General features: G+C 38.0%; 1 protein-coding gene across 1 annotated transcript; it reads left to right on the forward strand.

Annotated features, from left to right (window-relative positions):
• Positions 1–14,019: 14,019 nt before the first annotated feature.
• On the forward strand, positions 14,020–14,985 carry LOC126708294 (uncharacterized). The gene has a single exon (XM_050408095.1). The coding sequence runs from the start codon at positions 14,020–14,022 to the stop codon at positions 14,983–14,985; it is 966 nt and encodes a 321-aa protein (XP_050264052.1).
• Positions 14,986–17,877: the final 2,892 nt, after the last annotated feature.

A 17,877-nucleotide genomic window follows, 5' to 3' on the forward strand; every position in this document is an offset into this window, starting at 1 on the left:
CACGTGTACTCTGATTTTCGGATGAGAGTTTACTTTTGAGAAGTGGAAGAAACCGAAATGTTCTAGACTTCGTAGAGAAGGAAACGCAAGCTATTGCTTAACTTGGTTAACAAACTTTTACTTAATTCAGATCAAACAAAAAAAGCTTTTATTTGAAGCTTGGTGCAATGTAAATCTATTTACAGTTTGACTTATGAAATTCAAATTTTATGTCGAAGATAGAGTCTTATGCATTAAGTACGATGAAACTTTGTTAAGAAATTAGTTTCCATGGCTGGTTATGGTTATAAATTAAAGATAATATTTTATAGGCTAATATTATGTATACCATAATTTTATCACGAATAAACTGACGATCTTGTTAACACTTAATTGTTCGGGGCCAAGTTCGATCGCTGAGCACTTGGTATATATTCTGAGAGAACGAGAATATAGGAGAGATACTAGAGAATAGCATATTCTTTTGGAGATTGGACTCTCTTTCCAGCCAAAATGCTTTGGACTGTTCAACTTTCCAGCAAAAAAAAAACAAATTGGTTTCTTTAATGCCTTTTTGGCCCCTCGTTAATTATTATAAAATACTAGTATTTATACCCATGCAATACACAGTTTAATTAAAAACTTATATGTAAATAAATCATAATTAATGAACCATAGGAATAAAACCACATTAATTTATAAATATAATTGAGTCACTTTATGACTTCGTAACTTTTTTTTTAGAAACTTCATGACTCCATAACTTGGAGGTAATGTGCAAAACAGCAATGCAAAAAAATTGTATATAGTTAGTTAGGCAACGTTTGAAACAATAAAGGAAAGTAGCATCTCGAGTTTTAGAAACTCGAGATCCATATTAGAAAAGGGCCACATAGATCTCGAGTCTTTAAGACTCGAGTTTTATGCGAAAAAAATTTCACCTATAGTGGCGTTTTTAAGCCTTTCAGTGACGTTTTAAAGCCCTACAACGGCGTTTTCCTGGAAATTTTTTTTTCTTAAGTACAGATTTATGGAGTCCTAAAGTGGTGTTTTTAACCCTTATAGTGACGTTTTATAGACCTATAGCGGCGTTTTTATTCAATTTATAAAAGTCGAGTCTTTAAAACTCGATTTTCAGCTTAATTTTTTTCCGCTTTACACTAATCCACTTACAAATCGAGACTTAAAAACTCGATTTTTATCTTGGAACTCGAGTTTTAGACACTCGAGATGCTAGTTTTCAACATTGTTTTGAAACGTGACAATAAACTAAATTTTTTAATATTTATTGTTATTTAGAAAAAAAATTCCCATAACTTGTAATGATCAAATAAGTAAAATATACCCCAAAAAATGGAGGAAAAAAATGCAATATGACATATCCAATATTAAAAAAAAAAATTAAAAATGAAAAATATCTCGCCTTTATGCTCCACATGTTTGGCTTCATAGAACCCTTTACGAATGTTTTTGCAAAATTAAATATTTATAAATATCAATAAAATAAATGAGGAGCAAAATGAATAAAAAAAATACCTAAACCCTATATATATATATATATATACTCTCGTGCGGCTTAATTCACAAAGCATGAATTGCATGAAATAAACTAAAATACCTAAAAAAGAAGAAGAATGAAGATATCAAAATAGAAATAACTTCTTATAAACAAATTTGAAAGTTAAGCCAGTATTTCAAACTACATGAAATTTATTATATGCACAAAACCTAATCAACATGACAATAATTCTGGTTGTTATTGATTAGAATTTTTATTTTATTAGGGTTTATTATGAAACACCATACCTTTATGTTTAGCATAAATCTACCTAAATTTTCTAAAAAGAAATGGCAATGCACTAAGAGATGCAAATCTAAATATTAGAAACTAAAACAAAGTGATTTTTGTATGATGAAAATCAAGGATAGAGATCAAGTTTAATTTACCTAATTGGCACATCCAATACCAAAATGAAGAAGCAAACTACGAACAATAAGCATCCAAACCCTTTAAGCAAAACCATTGATAAGTGCACCAAGTATTCTAACCCAAAGCTTCATAGTGTCCCACTTCTATATCTATATAGAAATAACACTAATGACATAAGAAAAAATAGAGAAGGGTTGCAATACTTGTAGTATGTTACCTGAAATTTGAAGATCATAGCCAAAAATTGAATCACTCGAAACTGCAAGCATGTTATTAAGAGTTATAACTTTGGCAATAAGTTTTCATGGATAATTAAAAACACCTCCATTAATAATAACATAAGATGAGAATTGAGTAGTAATACCTTTTGGCGAGGTCTTGCATGCTAAAAGTGCATCCTTCTTAGGCTTTTATTGTGAACAACAATTTGTATAATGAGTAAAATCAATAAAAAATCATTTGTATATCCTATGTAAAACGAAGCAAAGATCAAATTGAAAGCAGAAAGAAATTTTATATAAAAATATGTCTCATTATAAAATGAAAACCACTAAAAAAAAAAAAAAGCTTACTTGAAAAGAAAATAAAAATCACACATCCATTAGCATCATTGAAGCTTTCATTACTTACCTAGCATCATGATTGAAGTTTGTGAGAGTGCTTTTTTCTTTAGCACACAGGCCCAAGGATCCTGGGCCAAATAGTTGTGTTTTGGTGGACTGGGCTTGGTTCACCACAGCTAAATGGGGGCTGATTACGAACCAAATTGTGCACAAGTCACATAAATCTCCTCAAGGCAAAAATACGATTCCTCCCCGGGCGTACTGTCGTGGGATCCCAAGACGTACTGTCGTGGGATCCCGGGGCGTATTAGGCCTGTAAGAACCCAGAATCTCTGGTTCTATGCACTATACAATCTTTCTCCATGCTTGTTATGCAATGAAGTTTTGTCCTTTCCTTTTACCTCTATAGGTCCTATACAAGAACAACTATACAATGCACATATCTTCAAATAATTGTTAGTTTCTTAGATTAGGATATATATATATATATATATTAATACATATACATATATGTAAATGAATTTCATAAGAATGATTCAGCCACGAGGATCCTGGCCCCAATTCTCACAGACTTATGCTTTTGCACAAGACTTGTGGGATTTGGAACTCAAGTCTGAGTGGCTTTGCTTGGGCAGGGATTCAGCTTTTCAAGCAAGAATATATATGTATTGAGCAGCAAGAAGCAGTAAAAAAATATGCAAAGTAATTGTTAGAAATTCTCAAATCAATATGAGATATTTCATTATTTTTCTTGATTGTGGATTACAAATGTGCTCACTAAGACGTGATACAAGGTTCAAATAAGCTCAAAAATTACAGACTTTGATGGCTATTCAAGCCTCTAAGACTTGCAAAGTTTGAATCCTTTTGAATCCAAGTATGTGCTATAGTGGCTGTTTCTGGGATACCGGGAGACATTCCTCTATTTTTCTTAAATTTTACAGAGTTCTAATGACTCTGTTATGATATTCTTCCTACTGAAAATCCTCCCCCTTCAACATGGGTTTTCTCTTCCTTTTATAGCGTGTTTTCTAGGGCTCTGAGGTACTAGTGATTTCTCTCTTTTGCCCCTTAGAGCTCGGGTTGTGACATTTTCTTAAGGGCTGGTCTCTTCCCTTTTTTCTCATGGTTTTCATCTTTTAATACTGTTTCTCTAAAAGTCATTTACTGACTTTCCATTCCGGGGCATCCTCAACAATTAGCCTTCAATCTCTCTTCTTTCAAGGTTTCTCATTTTTCAGACTTAGCTGTCGGTGTTATTTCCTTGTTGTCATTATTCCCAAATAGTTGAAATCTTTTACTGCTGGGTTGAAAGTTCTCTTCCAGTTGCTTCTACGTATGATTTTCTCATTCTTGGTTCCCTGTGATACAGCTCCTTTGTTCATGAATGTTTGCTTTATACTTTCTAATTCTTTGCTGCACCAGTGGGTACTTGAGAAGGACATCTCTGTTCTTCATTTCTTGTATTTCGTAGTACCTTTCTTGAATTGTCTCAATCCTACAGTAGCTGTCCTGCATTACCTGAGGATCCCGAGTGTCTGGCAGCCTCTGGGTATCCCGGCCCTCTGGCAGCCTCTGGGTATCCCGGCCTAGTTCTTTCACTGAATTTTGCTGGACTTTTTAATGACCTTTTTAATGACCTTTTTGCTGAAAATCTGAACATAAATAGGGCCTTAATGTTGATTCTTCTTGCTGCTTGAATTGGGCCTTCTTTACTTTTCATGGAATGGGCATTCTTGTGAAATTTTGGCCTTCAACATTAGCCCCCTGAGCTCATGGGTTACCTGTAGCCCACGCGCGAGAAAATAAATTGTTTTTGGACACTTTTCTGGTTTGTAGAATCAATGTGTAAATCAAATAATTCTTTGAGGGAAACTCCAAAGGAATTGCTACACTTCCTTCATGGGATGTACTAACATGTTGCGAAAGATTAGAATTCACCTTCATATTAGTATTAGGCTGTAGATTGGTATTCAATAAATCAACTTTGTCAAACTATCAATAATATATGCAGATATATATGTATAACCAAATTATATTGGTATCGCATTTGATACTAAGAGTATATTTCTAACACTAACGTTTTTTGCTAGCAATTCTAGGATATGCTTTTTTTTTTTTTTTTTGAAAGTAGCATACAAAAATCATGTTGAATGCATATTAAATCTTAATATAAGATAGCACAGCTTTATCAACAAGATTTTGTTTGTTTTACAAAATAGGTTGAATGAAGGGATCCCCCATGAACTTTGCCAAAGATATTCTATGCATTGTAGTACATGCTTGCTATGGCTTGTACCTATTGCTGGTACGTGCTACAGTTTGTACCCAGTGCTAGTATGTGCTACAAGTTGTAGCCAAGACTGGGATATGCTTACAATCTGCACTGGTATGTGCTACAGCTTGTACCCATAAACTTTTGCTTTTGACCATTTTCTTGGTCGTACTTGGAAACTTTTGCTCTCGGCCAATTTATGGGCCATGTATTTAGAAAAATTGTTCTAGGCCAAGTCTTGGGCCAGGTACATGGAAAATTTGCTATTACCAAGTCCTAGGCCATGTTGCTTGGAAAAATCTGTTTTGGTCAAGTCCTAGGCTAGGTACATGGAAAATTTTTCCTTTCCCAAGTCCTAGGCCATGCCACTTGGAAAAATTCTGTTTTGCTCAAGTCCTGGGCTAGGTACATGGAAAATTTTCCTTTTCCCAAGTCCTAGGCCATGCCACTTGGAAAATTTCTATTTTGCTCAAGTCCTGGGCTAGGTACATGGAAAATTTGCCTTTTCCCAAGTCCTAGGCCATGCCACTTGGAAAATTTCTATTTTGCTCAAGTTCTGGGCTAGGTACATGGAAAATTTGCCTTTTCCCAAGTCCTAGGCCATGCTATTTGGAAAAAATTCTGTTCTGCTCAAGTTCTGGGCTAGGTACATGGAAAATTTGCCTTTTCCCAAGTCCTAGGCCATGCCACTTGGAAAATTTGTTCATGACCATTGAATTTTTCGATCTTCAGAAAAAGTTCCTTCATAGCCCCTCGTTTTCAAGTGGGCTCACTGAACTGATTTCTTTTCTTTTCTTTAAAGGATTGAGGATTTGTTTTCTTCTCCGAAGATCTTCTAAAATATCCTCTCTTAGTTGTGAACAAATCCTTTATGGAAATAATCTTCTTTTATGAGTCATCTAAGGTTGCTCTCACTGGTGGACTGATGGCCAGGAGCTCCACCAAAATGATTCTGTCATGGTGTTTTCTTCAAGTGGGGGATCTTCTTACGGGGATCCTGGAAGAGGATGGCTTCCTCTAGGCATGCTCGTTGAAGGCTGTCTTCACAAACCTCATAGTCTGTTTCTTTACAAGGATCTCTGCCGCTACTACTTTTTCAGAGATCTTCTCATTTAATAGGTATTTCTCATCTTCGAGGAACTGGGCCAGTGAGTTTGTTACAGCTTAGCTCTTGATAGCTCTGGGGATCCTTCAGACCTATGTTGTATTGGGAAATTAATATTAACCACCGGGCTACTCTTCAAGATTGCAGGAGTTGATTGAGGAGGGCTTTTATTGGATGAGAGCTTGTCACCAATAGAATTTGGTGGGATGAAAAGTAATGATTCAGTTGTTGAGATGCATGACTGCCATACATGCCCTTTCTATGTTGGGATACCTCATTTCAGTGTCCTTCAATGCCTTGTATGCTTGGGATCAAAATCTCAGGTATAACAATAGTGATTTTGCCATGGACTAGTACCCATATAGTAGGCAAATGACTCATGATCTGTTGAAATTTTATGAAAGACATTTGGTTGCTCAACTCCCCATATAAAAACATTCTCCTTTTTCAACAGTTTGGATAATCCACTAATGACCAAGGTTGGTCTTGGTGTGAACTTCCTAATGTAAGAAACTCTTTCTAAGAAGCTCTTGAGTTCCCTGATCGTGGTATGCCTCTTCATGGTTGATATTGTTGTTGCCTTAGTTGGATCTATGAGGAGATCGATGTTAGGCAAAGGAAATTTATCCTTTGGATGTGCCTTATTTAATTTGAAGGAGTTTACGCCAATAAATCTTCATATTTTTTCAATAGCTCCACCAGTTGCTCTTTTCCTATACTAACTGCTGATTAGGATGGGCTTTGGGTTCCTTGCGTCAGCCCCCAAGTTCACATTTTCTAGTTTTTCCTTTGGTAGGATTTATGTCTTTCTTTTCATATCTGTAAGTTTCTCCAGGATCTTCGTAAACAGTATATTAGCCTTCCTCCTTCTTTCTTTTTCTGTCCAAGGGATCCCTCAAACCATGGGCATTGCTTCCTTCTTCTAGGATGGGCACCCCTCGGGATCCTGGAGATGGGAAATTCTGACTCATCATATCCCCAGGTTCCTCCAGGATCTCTTCCTGGGCTATCATGTAAGATGGTGGTCCGAGATCCTCTTGTAGGCTACATTCAGGTCCCGCATGCCTTCATAAGCAATATTCTGCTTTCCCTCCAGGTTTCTTCTTCTTCTGCGATAGGAACCCCCGGGATCCCAAATATGAGAGCTCCCCGGGATCCTAACAATGAGATATTCTTCAGCTGGAGCCGATTCATCATAAAGTATATTTTCCACAAAGTTTACTTTGTGCTGGATGAAATGACTAAGATTGGCAGTGACTTTTATGGGCTTCCCATTCAATCCCTCTTTCACATACTAGTGATACATTGAGAGGATTAGGCAATAGTTGTGATGTCATGGTTGGCCTTTAGAGCTAGTTGTAGGTGTCTTCCAATAGTCTCTGTATCTCCTCCAAATCTTGTTATTTCCATAGGTGAGCCCAATTATTGAGCTGTAAGAAATGATAGATGTATTGTATAGTTGTTGAGCTTTCAATAATGTTGATTTTGCTACTGACTTGCAATATAGTGTTTCTATTGATTTTCTTCAAAATATATTTAAGGTCCACTGCATAATAGGCTTTAGCCCCCAAGACATGAGGCGATTGTTGAATCATGCTTGATCCACCTTCTCTTGATACTATTATGGAAGTTCTATCCATTTTCCGGATGCCTCCATTTTTTTTTTTTCACAACCATTTTACTTTGCTGGATTCGTGGAAATACTTCGTCATTGCTGGAACTAACGATCTTTTAGGCTTTGTTGAAATTGAGGGTGTACTTAGCCTTGCTAGAATTAAGGATCTCCTCAACTTTGTTGGGATCAAGGATCTCCCAAGCTTTACTTTCCTGGAGTTAAGGATCTCTTAGACTTTGCTGGAATTAAGGATGTACTCAGCCTTGCTGGAATAAAGGATCTCCTCAGCTTTGTTAGGATCAAGGATCTCCTCAGCTTTGTTGGGATCAAGGATCTCCCAAACTTTGCTTTCCTGGAGTCAAGGATCTCCTAGACTTTGCTGGAATTAAGGATGTGCTCAGCCTTACTGGAATAAAGGATCTCCTCAGATTTGTTGGAACCAAGGATTTCTTAGGCTTTGCTGGGATCAAGGATCTCCCAGGCTTTACTTTCCTGGAGTCAAGAATCTCTTAGACTTTGTTGGAATTAAGAATGTACTCAGTCTTACTGGAATAAAGGATCTCCTCAACTTTGTTGGGATCAAGGATCTCCCAGGCTTTACTTTCCTGGAGTTAAGGATCTCTTAGACTTTACTGGAATTAAGGATGTACTCAGCCTTACTGGAATAAAGGATCTCCTCAGCTTTGTTGGGATTAAGGATCTCTTCAGCCTTGTTGGGATCAAGGATCTCTTCAGCCTTGTTGGGATCAAGGATCTCTTCAGCTTTGTTGGGATCAAGGATCTCCCAGGCTTTGCTTTCCTGGAGTCAAGGATCTCTTAGACTTTGCTGGAATTAAAGATGTACTCAACCTTGCTGGAATAAAGGATCTCCTCAGATTTGTTGGGACCAAGGATTTCTTAGGCTTTGCTGGAATCAAGGATCTCCCAGGCTTTGCTTTCCTGGAGTCAAGGATCTCTTAGACTTTGCTGGAATTAAGAATGTACTCAGCCTTGCTGGAATAAAGGATCTCCTCAGCTTTGTTGGGATCAAGGATCTCCTAGGCTTTGCTTTCCTGGAGTCAAGGATCTCTTAGACTTTGCTGGAATTAAGAATGTACTCAGCCTTGCTAGAATAAAGGATCTCCTCAGCTTTGTTGGGATCAAGAATCTCCCAGGCTTTACTTTCCTGGAGTCAAGGATCTCCTCAGATTTGTTGGGATCAAGGATCTCCCAGGCTTTACTTTCCTGGAGTCAATGATCTCCTCAAATTTGTTGGGACTAAGAATTTCTTAGGCTTTGCTGGGATCAAGGATCTCCAAGGCTTTACTGGGATCATGGAACTACTCCATTTTGCTAAACCCATGGGTGGAGCCAAGGAACTTGTCCATTTTGTTAACTTCTCTTTCTTCTTTTTCTTTTTAAACAAATGAAATAATATCATGAATTTTTTTTTTTAAAAAAAGAAAGAATACATTAGCCCCCAAATGTGGGGCCATTTCTCTATTATGTAGCTCATACAATCTTCATTTCATCAATATATTTTATTTGTTCACTTCTCCATTTTTCTTTAAAGCAATGAGACAATATTATAATTGTTTAAATATTACTACATGACCCCCTGTTTTTCTTTTAAAAAGCAGGGCAATGATCTATTATGTTCAAATTGTAAAGCAGAGAAAATAATAACGCATAAAACTTATCTTGTGTTGGGAAATTCCCCAAAATTCCATATAGAGTCTCTCGGTAGAACGTTCTTTGGAGGAACCCACACTTTTGGGATCTTGATGTTGAATGCACTAAGAGGAACTTTCCTTCCTCTAGGTGTTTCCTAGCTTTGGAGCCATGCTTGCGAAGGGACTACTTTTTCCCTCTCCTTTTTCCCAGTCCCCAGTGAAGTCGCCAAAATGTGAGAGTGCTTTTTTTCTTTAACACACAGGCCCAAGGATCCTGGGCCAAATAGTTGTAGTTTGGTGGACTGGGCTTGGTTCACCGCAGCTAAATGGGGGCTAATTACGAACCAAGTTGTGCGCAAGTCACATAAATCTCCTCAAGACAAAAATGCGATTCCTCCCCAGGCGTACTGTCGTGGGATCCCGGGACGTACTGTCGTGGGATCCCGGGGCGTATTAGGCCTGTAAGAACCCAGAATCTCTGGTTCTGTGCACTATACAATCTTTCTCCATGCTTGTTATGCAATGAAGTTTTGTCCTTTCCTTTTACCTCTATAGGTCCTACACAAGAATAACTATACAATGCACATATCTTCAAATAATTCTTAGTTTCTTAGATTAGGATATATATATATATATATTAATACATATACATATATGTAAATGAATTTCATAAGAATGATTCAGCCACGAGAATCCTGGCCCCAATTCTCACAGACTTATGCTTTTGCACAAGACTTGTGGGATTTGGAACTCAAGTCTGAGTGGCTTTGCTTGGGCAGGGACTCAGCTTTACAAGCAAGAATATATATGTATTGAGCAGCAAGAAGCAGTAAAGAAATATGCAAAGTAATTATTAGAAATTCTCAAATCAATATTCAAATCAATATGAGATATTTCATTATTTTTCTTGATTGTGGATTACAAATGTGCTCACTAAAACGTGATACAAGGTTCAAATAAGCTCAAAAATTACAGACTTTGATGGTTATTCAAGCCTCTAAGACTTGCAAAGTTTGAATCCTTTTAAATCCAAGTATGTGCTATAGTGGCTGTTTCTGGGATACCGAGAGACATTCCTCTGTTTTTCTTAAATTTTACAGAGTTCTTATGACTCTGTTATGATATTCTTCCTACTGAAAATCCTCCCCCTTCAACATGGGTTTTCTCTTCCTTTTATAGCGTGTTTTCTAGGGCTCTGAGGTACTAGTGATTTCTCTCTTTTGCCCCTTAGAGCTCGTGCTGTGACATTTTCTTAAGGGCTGGTCTCTTCCCTTTTTTCTCATGGTTTTCATCTTTTAATACTGTTTCTCTAAAAGTCATTTGCTGACTTTCCATTCCGGGGCGTCCTCAGCAATTAGCCTTCAATCTCTCTTCTTTCAAGGTTTCTCATTTTTCAGACTTAGCTGTCGGTGTTATTTCCTTGTTGTCATTATTCCCAAATAGTTGGAATTTTTTACTGCTGGGTTGAAAGTTCTCTTCCAGTTGCTTCTACGTATGATTTTCTCATTCTTGGTTCCTTGTGATACAGCTCCTTTGTTCATGAATGTTCTGCACCAGTGGGTACTTGAGAAGGACATCTCTGTTCTTCATTTCTTGTATTTCGTGGTACCTTTCTTGAATTGTCTCAATCCTACAGTAGTTGTCCTGCATTACCTGAGGATCTCGGGTGTCTGGCAGCCTCTGGGTATCCCGACCCTCTGGCAGTCTCTGGGTATCCCGGCCCAGTTCTTTCACTGAATTTTGCTGGACTTTTTAATGACCTTTTTGCTGGAAATCTGAACATAAATAGGACCTTAATGTTGATTCTTCTTACTGCTTGAATTGGGCCTTCTTTACTTTTCATGGAATGGGCATTCTTGTGAAATTTTGGCCTTCCACAAAGTTTTATTATTTCATTCAAAGTCACACCTATATTATATAGGTGTTAGATACATCGTATAGAAGTTTGATTGAAAGAAGGCCTCCAACTCTTCACACCTAATGTTTTTAAAGAATTGTAAGTCTATCCATAATTCCTCTTATGCACAGATACTCTTGCATTGTTTTCGTGGTGTGAGTGGGCAGATTTGTATGATTATAATTTTGTGATATGGATTACATCTTGTAGGATTATAATTTTTGTTAAATCTTATCCCTTAATCAAGAGTTTTGTAGTTTGATGTTCTAATAAAATTTATTAATTTAATAATAATAAATAAAATGTAAGTTGCAACTTGAGAAAAGTAAAAACAATGAAAACGTGGGATGGGATTAGATTTAAATTTAGAAATTTTTATAATACTTTTAATTAGAGTAGAATTAAAATTTCTAAAATTTAGATGATAAAATTTTATTAATAAGGATTAGATGAAAATTTTGGATTATAATCAAATTAAGATTTTTATTAACTTAGAAATTATAGGAGAATAAAAATTATATATATTTTTTCTTAAATTTTATCTATAAGGATTAGATGAAGAATTTGGATTGTAATCAAATTAAGATTTTTATCAATTTATAAATTATAGGAGAATAAAAATTATATATATTTTTTCTTAAAATTTAAAAAATTAAATTTTTTTTACAATTTGGTGAAGCCACTTGGCGTTACCACGATTTCTAAACCCAACTTTTATTATATAGTATATGATATAATTTTGATCATTGGCTAAAAGAATGTAAAAAAGTAAAAATGGTTATTTCAGTGATTTTTATTTTTTATTATTTCCTTGTAGATAGTGGATCTGAGGTCAAATAGAATTGCTTGCAACAAAATATAAGAAAATGAAAGGAATGGAGAGAGAAAGGCTGAAACGTTCTGAAGAGGAAGAAGACACTTTATCGCGCAGTACCAAGAAATTTAAGGAGAGTCATCAAAATACGGGGAATAGGAATGAAAATCACATGGCAAGGATGGGAAGTTACAGAGACAAACTTGTGGGTTCTATCCCTGGAGCCTTTGAAAAAGCCTTTCGTTTTGATAGTGCTATGCAGGAAGATGTTGAATCAAATCAAGAAGATGAGGATGCTTAAGTTGATAACATCAAAGTGTGCTTTTCCAAAGAAGAAAAAACTCGCATGCGAGCACCATGGTACCAAACTCTCATAATCAAACATTTTGGGAGAAAGATAGCTTACTCATTCCTGGTTTCGAAGCTTAGGAGTATGTGGAACTTGAAAGGAGGTATGGATTGCATTGACTTGGGGATTGATTTTTTCCTTACTAAGTTTGAGCTCAGAGAGGATGTTGATAACATACTTAAGGGAGGTCCATGGTTCATAGGACAAAATTTCTTAGCCATTAGGCAATGGGAACTAGAATTCAAAGCATCCATAGCAACTTTTTCTTCAGTTGCTATGTGGGTTAGATTTCCTGAATTACCAATTGAGTTTTATGAGCATAATGCTTTACTTAAAATTGGTAGAGCTATTGGTCCAGTGCTCCATATTGATTCACACACTGCTAATGGAGCCAGAGGACGTTTTGCACACATGTGTATTCAAGTTAACCTTGATAAACCCCTTGTCCGAAGCATCTTCTTGGGCAAGCTGAAACAAATTATTCAATATGAAGGGGTGGAGTCATTGTGCTTTGAATGTGGTCGAATTGGACACAAAAAAGAGGAGTGCCCATTCACAGTCCGTGAACCCACCAGTGATGTACAAGTTGAACAGAGCATGGAAGCCATACCTAAGGAGGCAGAGAAACTAGCAGATAAAAGTCATGATGACTTTGGAGAGTGGATGATTGTGACTAGACGCAAGCCACTGAGTAAGGCACGTGACAAGCCTAGCAAAGTGAGCTTGAGTCAATCTGATGAGTCTTCTCAATCCTTGTATGATAAGACTTCACCTAGAGCAATGGAGCTTGAAAGGGTGGCGGGAAAAAGGAAGGCACCACAATTTCAGCTTGCTGTGACACCTAGAGAAGAGAGTAGGTCTAACAAGTCCCATCAAGATAAATCAGCTAATGGAAAGAGTTCCAAACGAAGTGGAACTCGTGCTAACCAAAACCAGAAGGCCAAAAGTGTCGTTGGAAGCCAAAGGAAGAATGTGGGCCTAACGAAAGATAGCGTTTTTGTCTTTGGGTCTAGTGCAAGCCCTTCGAAAATTAATGGGCCAAGCCAAGGCCCATGGCTTTTAAATAAAACAAGTGACTCAGAAGAGGGGTTAATAACAAAGGCTGAAGGTGCTCACAATAGAGTATTAGGAAACGGCAACAATGGGGAAAACAGAGAGCTAGGCAATTTTTTACAAGGGCAAAATAATCCTGATTGGAGATCAAACAATCCAATGGATCAGGCAGGACCCAACGGAGGTATGGGGGTGGTTCAATCTAGAATTGATGTTAGCGTGGAAGAATATGTTCCTGTTAACCGAGGAGAGCAGAGGTCTGGGTTATCTTCCCCTGAAGAACAAAGCTTGGGAGATCACGCCAAATCCATGGTGGCATTTCCTAACGGACAGGCCAGTGGTGCATGCCCCTCCAATAGCAAACTCAAGCTCATCAGAGACAATTTCAGAGATGCGAAACTTGGGAAAATTTCTAACAGAGGCAGAAAAGGAATGGGTGAAGCCGGTGATTACGGAGAAGAAGATGCTTCAGAACAAACCTGTGGAATGCTCTATAAAGGGGAATTTGCACAGGGTGAAGATGATACAGTTCGCGGAGGCAGAGATTAATGGCACCATCCTCATTAGAGTAACTCAAGAGATGATGGGGATTCTCAACTATTCAGTGACTCTATTTCGCGAGAAATTGGTGAGGAAGCTAGAGATGATGGCAGCATGGAGGTTGAGAGACACTGAGGACTCCTCTTCGGCGGTGTGCTTCGATTCCTCTATTACCCCATTTAAGATCATGAATATATTAATTTAGAATTGTAGGGGTGCTATGAAACCCCAATTCAGAAAAACAGTGATGGATTTAGTGGAGTGGAACAGTCCTATTCTCATTGTTATTACTGAAACCAGGATGAATGGAGCAAGCGCTTTGGAGATGATTGAGACATTACCTTTTGATGGGGCGAAAGTGACAGATACAATTGGTTTTGCTGGGGGTATCTGGTTGCTCTGGAGGACTGATTCGGTGCAAGTGGATGTGCTGGCAACAACGGAGCAAGAGATTCATGCCATCATCAGGGTAAGATCTCAAACTCTAAGCTGGATTATTAGTGCCATTTATGCTAGTCCTAGGTTTGCTGAGAGATGCATGCTTTGGGAAAACCTTAAATTGATATCTAATTTACACGATCTTCCTTGGGCTCTTATGGGAGATTTTAATGAGGTTATCTCTGAAGGGGGAAAATTTGGGGGCAATCCTACCTGTCAAAGAAGAGTGAGAGCCATTCTTGACTGTATTAATGAGTACCAAATGATGGACTTGGGCTTTTCAGGGCCTAAATTTACCTGGACTAATAAGAGAGAATTAGGGGGCCTTATCCAATGCAGGCTTGATAGGTGTTGGGCCAACCCTAGTTGGAAAGCCTATTTTCTTAAGGCTAGTGTGACTCACTTGGCTAGAGTGAACTCGGACCACTGCCTTCTCCTGTTAAATTTATATCCTAATCTTGTGGCAAATTCTAACAAACCTTTTAGGTTCCAACCCATGTGGCTTAGTCACAAGGATTTCCCTGCCATTGTTAGGGATTCATGGGAAGGGAGAGAAGAAGATTTACCTGGTGCTGTTACTAGATTCACTCAGAAGGCCCAAACTTGGAATAAAGAAGTTTTTGGGAATATTTTTGTGAGGAAAAGGCAGATTATGGCTAGGCTGCTTGGTACTCAGAAAGCCCTTGCCAATAACCCTAATAACTTTCTTATTAATCTACAAGATCAGCTTTTTGAAGAGTATAATGTGATTCTCCAGATTGAGGAGGAACTCTAGGGAATTAAGTCTAGGGTCAATTGGACCATTTTTAGGGAAAGAAATACAGCTTATTTTCACGTCTACCATTACTAGAAGGAGTAAGAATAGAATTACCAGCATCTTGAATGATGAGGGAGTTTGGAATCACAATGTGGAGGAAGTTAAAGAGATATTTATTAAATATTTTGAAAAGCTTTATCAAACTAATCAGGTTGCTTGCCCTCTGGTTCAGAACTGGGATACGAATTGGTGTTTGAGATTAAGTGACGCTGATGCTAACTCCTTGGCTTCAATGCCATCTGATAAAGAGATATGGGAAGCCCTTAAATCCATGAAGCCTTATAAAGCCCCTGGTAGTGATGGTATTCATGCAAGCTTCTTCCAGAGGTTTTGGCTTGTGGTTGGAAATTCAGTGAAAAGTGAAGTTAAAAGTATTTTTGCAAATCAGAGGGTGCCTGATTATCTTAATCAAACTTTAGTTGCTCTAATTCCCAAGCAATTGGGCTCGGAGAAAGTGAGTCAATATAGGCCAATAAGCTTATGTAACACAGTTTATAAAATTGTTTCAAAAATTCTTGTTCAGAGAATTAGACCCTTGCTTCCCAACCTTATCTCTCCCATGCAAGTTGCTTTTCTTGAAGGAAGAAGAGGGTCAGATAATGTGATCATTGCCCAAGAATTGGTTCATTCAATTGGGAAGAGTAAAGGCAAAGAGGGGTATATGGTGATAAAGATAGACTTGGAGAAAGCATATGACCGGTTAGAGTGGAGCTTCATTAGGTTGGTGCTTACACACTTTGGATTCCCGAATAATATTATTCAACTTATCCTTAGCTGTGTCTCATCTACCTCAAAATCTCTTCTTTTCAATGGAAGCAAACTCCCTGCCTTCTACCCTTCTAAAGGGATCAGACAAGGTAATCCCATATCACCTTATTTGTTCATTCTATGCATGGAATTTCTTGGGGCTCAGATAACTAAGATGTGTGAGGAAAAAAGATGGGACATGATAAAAGCTTCTAGGAGAGGGCCTAGCTTTTCCCATGTTTTCTTTGCAAATGATATAATGCTATTTGCTAAAGCTAATGCAAAGAATTGTGAAGCCATTCTTGAAGTTTTTGATAGTTTTTGCAGCATGGCTGGGCAGAAGATTAACTATGAGAAATCTAGAGTGTTTTTCTCACCAAATGTCACTGCTAGAAGGAAAAGAGGAGAATGTAGAAGGCTGGGTATTATGGCTACCAATAATCTTGGAAGATATTTAGGTTTCCCCATTATCCACAAAGGCAGAGTGGATAGTGCTTTCAATTTTATTTTGGATAAAGTCCAAAGCAAGCTTGCTGGTTAAAAAACTAAGCTTTTGTCAAGAGCAGGTAGACTTGTGCTTGTTAAATCTGCGGTGTCTCCTATTGCAGATTATTACATGCAATGCCATAGCATTCCTATTAAAGTTTGTGATTCTATTGATAAGATGACAAGGGACTTCATTTGGGGATCAACTGAGGAGAAGAGGAGGATGCACATGGTTAAGTGGAGTACCATTACTTTGCCTAAAGAGCTTGGTGGATTGGGGTTATGTTCTATGAAGTATAGAAACCAAGCTATGCTAGCTAAGTTATGTTGGAGACTTGCTCATGAGGAAGGGATGCCATGGGCAAGAATGCTACAAGCTAAATATTTGTGTCCCAACAGGATGACTGAAGGGGGAAGGAAGCTGCCTTGCTCTCAGATTTGGGCAGCCTGCAAAAAGGGGGGACCAATTTATGTGAAAGGTTTGAGATGGACAGTGAAAAATGGTGAACTAGTTAATATGTGGATGGACTTTTGGCTTCCTAAAGGGAGGTTAAGAGAGCTCATTGAAGGACCTCTTTCTAGGGGGGAGGCTGAACTTACAGTTAAGCAATGTTTTGATGAGAACAATACTTGGATTCCATCTAGCATCTCATTTGATCTTCCTGAAAGTATTCTCAATACTATTCTGGCCACTCCCTTCTCTTTTGACCCCCACTTAGTTGATGAGCTCATGTGGGCATTCTCAAAGAATGGCTTTTTTTTCCCTCAAATCAGCCTATCTCATTGCTAGGGGATTAAACCCCTTGAACCTAAATACTATATCATTCAATTGGGTTTGGAAGACTAAAACTCCTCCTAAGGTTCAGTTCTTCCTATGGCTTTGTCTACATGGTAGTCTACCCACGGCTGAAGTGTTAGGTTCAAGGGGTTTAATTCTTGATCCGGTGTGTAAGATTTGTAACAGGGAGAATGAATCTATTGAGCACCTTTTCAAGGGCTGTGACTTTGCCCACAATTTTTGGCAGCAACTACAAGCTCCTATCTACACTAGGAACTCATTTGGCCTCCCTTCTAAAGAATGGTTGGAAACTAATTGCAGGGACCCTATGAATGCCTCTGTGAAAGGCATACCTTGGAGGATTACCTTTCCTTTGGGGCCTTGGCAACTGTGGCTGCATAGAAATAATTTTGTTTTTACAACAGGAACTGTAGATAATCAGTGTTGGAAAAAATGTTTGAGGAATAGCACTGAATTTTTTGCTATTGGGTTGGAAGCTAGGAGTAAGCTGGCCAAAACTATCATTCCTATGGGATGGGAGAAGCCACCGTGGGGTTGGCAGAAGCTGAACTCTGATGGTTCAACTATAAATAATCCCGGCAAGGCAGGTGGAGGAGGCTTATTTCATGATCATGAAGGTAATTGGGTGAAGGGATATGTTAGAGGGATTGGGCACACCAACAGCTTCATGGCTGAACTGTGGGCGTCAAGGGATGGATCAAATATAGCTAGGGAGATGGGTGTGAGCTACCTTATCATAGAGCTAGACGCGTTGAGCATTGTTTTGCTTATGAACAATGAAGCCGAAAATATCATGATGGAACCTTTACTCTCTGACT

Source organism: Quercus robur, chromosome 12 (assembly GCF_932294415.1).
Source record: "Quercus robur chromosome 12, dhQueRobu3.1, whole genome shotgun sequence".
NCBI classification, from domain to species: Eukaryota; Viridiplantae; Streptophyta; class Magnoliopsida; order Fagales; family Fagaceae; genus Quercus; species Quercus robur.